This window comes from Charadrius vociferus, unplaced genomic scaffold (genome assembly GCF_000708025.1).
Source record: "Charadrius vociferus isolate BGI_N301 unplaced genomic scaffold, ASM70802v2 scaffold1339, whole genome shotgun sequence".
Lineage (NCBI taxonomy): Eukaryota > Metazoa > Chordata > Aves > Charadriiformes > Charadriidae > Charadrius > Charadrius vociferus.
The window spans coordinates 232131-239738 of record NW_009650216.1 but is presented as its reverse complement, the minus strand read 5'-3'; the positions used below and the strand labels follow the sequence as shown (position 1 = coordinate 239738).

Here is a 7608-nt window from a genome sequence, read left to right as displayed (position 1 = left end):
AAAGGCATCTTTTCTGTGTAATTTCTGATTCTCTGCAAGCTTGTTAGAAAACTATTACCAAGGTATCTATTTCTGTCGTGTCTATTGAGCCTTTTGTATCCCCTCCAATTTTAAACCAGCTGAATTTGACACAAGTCACATACAAACTGCTCCTAAACAATGCTTTCATTAAGGGACTTTGGCGAACGTAGTACGCATCTGAGAGAGACCTTTAGTGCTGTCTCTCTGCCGGAGAGATTAAAGGTAGAAACTTTCGTCTACGCATTCAGACTAGTAAGTGACCTGCAGCAGCACAGAGCTGGTTCCTTCGGATGTGTGTAGAGTGCCACAGTGCTCAGTTCAAGGGGAAAAATCCTCAACACAGGAAGACTTCTACTTGTTTAAAAACTCCACAACAGCAACGACAAAACACCAGCACAAACTGAGCACTGTTGGCGTTCCTCTCTCTTCCCCCGCTTTGGTAAGCATCCGTCCCGAGTCAGGCACTGCTTCCACTGACACTCGGAGGCGTTGAGTTCCACTGTCTTCACAGCCACAACTACAGGCACACGCCGGTGTGACACAGCGCCTTGCGGCCCACCGAGTCTGCGAGATTGTCCCTTGCTAGGTATTTGGCATAAATAAAATCCTTCCGAAGCGACATTATTTTCTTAGCACATTTACCACGTGCCTAAAATTTAGGAGGTTGTGACAGGTCAGTTGAATTCCCTTTTGTACATGAGGCAGCAATTGACCCCAAATGCTTGTTTACAGTTTCATTCACTGTTAAAATATCTGCACAAGCATGGCCAGTAACAGCTCTCGTTCCAGTTGTATATTCTGGTATCCTGCTTCGCTGCCTGAGAGCATGACAGGTAATTCATTCAATGGTTTCTCATCAACAATTGGAATGAGCCACACTGGATAAGAAACAATGACATTATCTTAAAGTAAAGTGGAGGGCCCCTTACCTAGAGGACTCAGTAATCTTTAAAGAAAACCATTTAATATCTTTCATGGAAGTCCGTTGTTCAAAAAACCCCAAAGCTATTGACATAGCACGTGGAATCAATTTGACAATCACTAATGTAATGGAATTACGGTGATCTTATACACAAACAATGATTTACCAAAATAAGATTTACCTAGGGGACTTTAAAATCAAGTTATTTTGGTACCAAAAAAAGTCTTTCATTTAATTCCCCTTTGCCCCTATGATTCAGATGATCTTTCACTCTACAGTTACGGCCTTGGCCAGATTTCTTGGAAAATCAACCTGCAGAGAGGGAGGAGAAAGAACACGCTTGTGAGTATTTACACACTTTCTTTGTGTATAACTTTGTAATGTGTGGAGCATTTGTTCTGCGTTTAAATTGAAAACGACTGAACGTATTTTTGTGTTAATTTAGGATCAGTGGAGAAAAAGTCCATAAACCTCCATTGTTACGACTCCTCTGACAAGAACTAAGGAGTCAGTCAGTCCCTTTAGTGTACGTTGTTACAGCGCTCGAATGATAAAAGGTCACTGTGATAAAAGGCGGAGGCAGTGTCTGTATTAAGATCAAACACCAAACACAGACAGACTCTGTCGACCATCCTCCTGTGGGTTGTTGCCTTCCTTTACTGCTTCCTACCTGCCCTCCACAAACTCTACCCTTCTACCAGAAAACAGACACGTGTCCAAACTCAAACTGCACGAGACGGCCGAGTGTACTAAACTGTCTTCAAGTTTGGTTCACAAGAAGCTTCTGTAATTGCCAGCTCTACCATTTACCCTGGTCGTCAAAGTAGCGCAAGCAGTTATACAGACAACCCCCACCAACCTCCAACATCACCCAAGGCATCTTTTCCAGATGTGCAGACAGCAAACACGAGTGCAGAAAGGAACACTCTACTCACATCGTATCCTCTGAGAACTGCAAGGTGGAACGCCAGAAGCTGAAGGGGAATGACGCTCAGGATCCCCTGCAGACAGTCCACCGAATGGGGAACTTTGATTGTTCTCTTATTGTTCTTAATTGTCTCGATGTCTTCCTTATCACAAATCACAACGGGTCGCCCCTGCAACAAAGAGAAATGTTGAAGAAAAACAGGTCTGGAAGGTTCTCTTCTCACTTGTGTTCAGAGCGCCAGTGGCAGGAACTTTTTACTTAATTTAGAACAAAACTGCTTAGCATCCCGTGGGCATCCCTGTAGGATATTTTAAACAAACCACACAAGGCTTCTGCAACCCGCTGCCAAAATTGCACTTGAAACACGCAGAATATCTACTGAATTCACATTTTAGGCAGCGAACTAAAAGCTTGGGTTTAGCGTTTGGTGTTTGGGTGCCCTTTATATTAAAAGCAACGTTTCTGATGCACTGTAATCTTTTCCAGGTACTTACCTGCCGCGCAATGACCTGCTGGAGAGCATTCTGGCACTTGGCATATGTGTGGTCTCTCATGATGATCATGATAACAGGCATGAGTTTGTCCACCAGCGCGAGAGGGCCGTGCTTCAGCTCACCTGCCAATATCCCTTCGGAGTGCATGTAGGTAATTTCTTTAATTTTCTAGATGGGAAAAAAAAAAAAAATCATAAAGCTCCGGGCAAAGTTGTAATTTTTTTTTTAACCATCTCTGTGGCTTCTTCCACTTTCTTTGTGACTTTGTAAAAATGGGTTCTGGCTCTCCTCAGATCCAGTACGTAGACAAGCCAGCCTGAAAACCTAGATCAAAGTCGTGCATCTGGGCTGAGCTGCTTGCAGGCCATCAACACTTACCGCTCTAACACCAAAGCCACCACAGGCCTTACGATCTGCCATCACCCAACATAGCTCTCGTCACAGCCTGGAGCTGGGCAGGCAAACGCAAAGAGAAAGCATTTGCACGTCAGTGGGTGACAGCACTTACAACAGCACGAAACTCCTCAAAGGTAAAAACTGCAATACATGGGTTTTAGAAAGTCCACGCTCAATTTAGATGCTGAGCGTTCCTGGAAGTGCCACCCCCATAGTTCAAAGAACTGCTTTTATTAGGGTGCCCAGTCTGTACAGTGAAGCATTCCCAGTGTGAATGGGGAAAATACACCCTTTCAACCCCCTGCAGTCTGCGGCTGGTTTGTCACTTGGGTGTCTCAGCAGTGGTACGGTGAGTTTTAGCTATTCGACCCCATAAGTCAGCCAACCCCCCACAGTTGGAGCTGCTTTTAAAACAACCTGTAGCCAACGTGTCATTTCCTGTGCTGAACTCTGAAGTCCATAGCTAACAACCGGCTTTAAACAAAGAAATCTCTTACCAAAGCTCCCTCAAGACATGTAGCATAATGGTAGCCACGTCCCATGATGAGAACGGACTTCTGATGGTACAGCTCTGTGGCGAGCTTCTGGATCTCATCATCCATACTCAGCACTTCTTTAATTAAGTCTAGAAGGAAAGAGAAGAATTCCAGTTGTGTGTGCTTATATGCCTGCGCCTCTCAAACTATACATCCTGTTTATACTTCAGATACACAGATAGCAGTGACCTGCATAAAAATTGGACTCTATTTTTTATTAGTCCAACTGAGTGGTCTGAAGGCACTAGGAGAGAACACGGTTGGAAAAATTATTGCTAATAGCCACATTGCACATATCGGATCCCCTCGGTCTTCCAAAGCAAAGTTCAGGCACTGCTGAAGCTCATCTGTGCTATTGAATTTCACCTGGTGAGACGCAATAAATGCAGCAGTTTCCTACCTGGCAGCCCCTTCAGACCACGCATGATCTCCTTGCGCCTTTCCTGCATGGAAATTCTGTCATCGCACATCATCAGGGCAAACATCACCAACGAGACAAACTGGCTGGTGTAGGCCTGGTCAGTGAGGGGAGAGAGACAGAAATCACGTCATTACGACAGTAACCAGATAGTTGTCTCCTGCTACGTGAAACCACTGGCTGGTGGCTTTATGCTTAACGTGGTACCGAATGGCAGCTTTCATTGCAATTAAGTAGCAAAGATGAACGTGAAATTCCCAGGGCAAATCTCAAATGGAGGTGTGCAACAGCACCATCTCCTTATACTCCTACAGACTGACACACAACAAGCAAAATGGAATTTTTCTAAGATTCCCTGGTGACTATTAAATCCTGTTTTGTGACCGTACCCGTGTCCTTCTTTACTGCAAGTAAATGCTGAAAACACTGAAGATGGGCAGACCCACTGACTGGGGATGTACAGGGGAAGCCCACCACCACCATCTGCCATCGCAACAGGACAGCTCCTGACATTCTTTTGGACCGCATTCAGGGAACACGAAGGCAGCTACAAAGGTAAGTGATTTCCCACCCTACTTCTTTAAGAGCAGATTCTGAACTCTTCACCTTGGTGAGGCTCCGTATTTGTCTAAAAGACTGTAGTGAGTGGTGTCACTGACTTTGGGGAAAAATCATCTGCACCGGCAAGTGAAAATAGTGCTCAGGTTAAGGCAGTTCTATTTGCAAAAACATTTCAGGCACAGTACGAAACAGCTCCTGCAAAGTCCGCCTCTGAAGTCGGTGAGTCAAATGTTATGAAATGGTCTGTGGCGCCAGCCTGGGATGGGAGTTGCTTCGAAAGAAGATTAAGGTTCATAGTATTTCTGTCCCTTCCTAAACAATGATCAAACAAGCTTTCATGTTGCTATATTGGAGAAAGTTTAAATAGCTCTGAAAGAATCTAGAAAAGCTTCAGTGATGCTGATGAGCAGAGCTTGATATGGAATGGGATCTACTTTGTTTTGGTGCAGCTGAAGGTTACAGAAGTAAATAGCACTAAGCGGTCATGCTGACAACGCTCAGGGTGTTTATATCATGTTCTCAAAACGAAGTTCTGGACGATCTCAGGGCAGAATCTTTTCAAGTTCATATTTCACATACGCACAACTTTGGTAACTCCCCACATTACCAGAGAGAAAATGCCATTTTCAGTTATCTCCAAACTGTAAGGTTGGCTGTGTGAAAACAACCCAGGGACAAACAACTCGTTCAAGAGTTTCTTGTAAGAGACTCATGAATTTTCCATGATCAAATTCCCCAATGAACTATTAAACTCAAATGTGGTTTTTGGCTGAATTTATGTAACAGATTGACATCATCTCGCCTCTAAATATAACTAAATCAAAGCAGATTTCACCATGAAGAAGCACTTCATCAAAATGAAACGCAGCAAAGCAAGTTATTTCATACTGTATCACACGTAGCCAGATGCATCAACCACCAAACTATGTTAGGTGGACATTAGTACTCGTTTTCTGTAAAAGACCATTCCCCCATTTACCGAAAGTAGTTTTAACATCACTTTCTTTAGTAAAGCAGTGCCATTAGGGCAGTTAATGCAGTCAAAGTTTCCATAATCTTGTCTTTGAATTTCCTTTTTCATCTTTAGACCTTAGTTTAAAGTGAGTTTGCACCTCAAGACAAACGATGGCAAAGAGCAGAGAATTCTTGTCTCTTAGGGAATTCTTCTCTCTGAGACCCCTTTGTTTGCAATGTTTAATATTGCTTCCTTACAATATTTTGTTTTTAAAAAGAAAAAAAGAAAAGCAAAAAAGCCCTTTGCAAGACAGAAGAAAAAGAAAATGAAGAGTGTTGCTGGGCACATGGCCAGTAACTCCACAATCATCAGTGGCTGCCGATGAAAGGGAACAGAAAGCATTTAACAGAGGCCCCACGCTATAGCCGACACCCTCAGGAGGAGTTTCAGTAACATTAACAATAATCATCAGTGAGGTCTATAAACTTGTGACTTGCCTTGGTACTGGCAACCCCGATCTCTGGTCCTGCATTGATATGGACTCCACAGTCTGTCTCTCGTGATATAGAGCTGCCGACTGTGTTCGTTATTCCTACGGTCAGGGCTCCTCTCTCCTTGCAGTACCGCAGGCCCATCAGTGTATCTGCTGTCTCACCTGGAAAGACAGTCATTGACACGCTGCAGTTCAGAGTTGGTCACTGCTGCCACTGCAGATGGAAAATTGCAGTCATTTCCAAAAGACAATCTTAGAGGTTTGTATTTGCCTGCAAGTCAAAGGATTTAGTAGTTATTTCAGCCCCGGGATACTGTGTTTTAACCCTAAAAGGAAGACAGTGAAACGTAGAAAACACAAAACCTAACAATAATATTTGGTGTAAGGAAAATCAGTATTCTGCTATGGTTAAAAAAAAAAAAAGGGGCAGTTCAAGTGTATCTGCTGTAACAGAAACAACTTTCTTCCTTTTCCTGGTAAATAAAAAAATCACCTGTGGCAGGGCAGGGTGGGGTGGGGGGAAAAGACGTGTCGGGGGCAGCTGAAGTGTACAATGGACGCAACGGCATTAAGTTTCAGCTCACCTTCTGAGTCCTGCCACTGTCTTACTGCCACCACAGCGCAGGGAACTGGTTGCGGATGGTGCTTACCAACACCACCAGCGATGGCAAAATCTGCTACCAAAGAGGTTATGTCTAAAACTAATAATTCCTGTTCAAAACTGTTTGCACTATGCCAACTTAGGTCGGCTTAGATCAGACTTCACTTAATGTGTTGACTCAAACCCTCTAGATATAAAGGAAGCAGAAAAAGTTGGTTTATATAAACATGATGGGGGGGAACGTTGCACTGATGATCCCAGAGATGGGACTAGAAATAGAAGCTACGGTGTCTTCCCTCTGGTGTTCCCAGTTTGCTTTTGTCCAAAAAGGACACACCTCTTTTGAGTACTCCTGCACACATAAGGGGACACAGAGAACAAACCCCCAAGATCCGCAGGGCACGCTTCTGCAGCACACCAGTGCATAAAAGCTGCTCTGCACACTGCACTGCTTCAAGCGGGTGGTGTAGGGTGGGAATCTGAGGCTAGAAAACCAGATTCACGGGTGGGGGGAACTGGGGTTATTTGAGCTCAATATTTACTTTGGGTTTGTATTGCCCAATGACCAAGCTCAGGTTCCCGGAAAACCTTTTTTACACATCCAACACTCCAGGGGAAAGATGCACCCCCGTGTGTGCCCGCAGCCGTGTGCAGTAGTACCTTTTCTAAGGGGAAGAAGCAACATCTGCACATGTGCTCCAAAAATCCAGGGAAAACTCAAAGATTTACGTGAGCCCCCTACAGAGAGAGGATATTCTGAATTACTTGATACCGAGAAGAAAAAATCCCAACCAAAACAGTAGTTTAACCTATGGGGAAAAAGTAATGTCTTCAGCTTTGATACTGAAATGAGTCCAGTTATGAAAATCTACAATGGTAAATGCAACTAAGAGGAAGAAAAATCTTGTAGTTTTGTGTTGCAGTTATGCTTGAAAACATTTTGAATGCAATATATGTAACTTTTTTTATTATGTTTGTGTCTTTTATCTCACATTCCAAGGTGGTTGTATTTTTTTATAGTTGTGTGTCGTAGTTTCATTTCTTTTATGGATCTGATCCACCATACAGCTCAGTGTTTGGTAGTGCTTTAACTTAGAGAACTAAAACTACTCAAAAGAAACTATCGAGCTGCCTTTACCCAGAGCTCAGCAGCGTTTTTTCTGTCTGTTGATTGACAGAATATTTTCTCACAGAGAAATGAAACAAAACTGCTGTTACCATATGTAAGACTCGGCTAAACAAAATCCTGCACCAGCACACAGATGGACGGGAGCAGAACCGCT

The 7608-nt window shown here is 43.6% G+C and overlaps 1 protein-coding gene across 1 annotated transcript in view; it reads right to left on the bottom strand.

Annotated features, from left to right (window-relative positions):
* Positions 1–963: 963 nt before the first annotated feature.
* GFPT1 (glutamine--fructose-6-phosphate transaminase 1) overlaps positions 964–7608 on the bottom strand; it is a 26875-nt gene continuing 20230 nt past the window's right edge. The window contains exons 15-20 of the mRNA XM_009892973.1: positions 5729–5886; positions 3698–3812; positions 3259–3386; positions 2366–2533; positions 1879–2040; positions 964–1255 (exon numbers count right to left, since the gene is read on the bottom strand). Of these exons, the coding sequence (XP_009891275.1) occupies positions 1211–1255; positions 1879–2040; positions 2366–2533; positions 3259–3386; positions 3698–3812; positions 5729–5886 (776 nt within the window). The 3' untranslated portion in view covers positions 964–1210. The remainder of the gene's footprint in view (positions 1256–1878; positions 2041–2365; positions 2534–3258; positions 3387–3697; positions 3813–5728; positions 5887–7608) is intronic.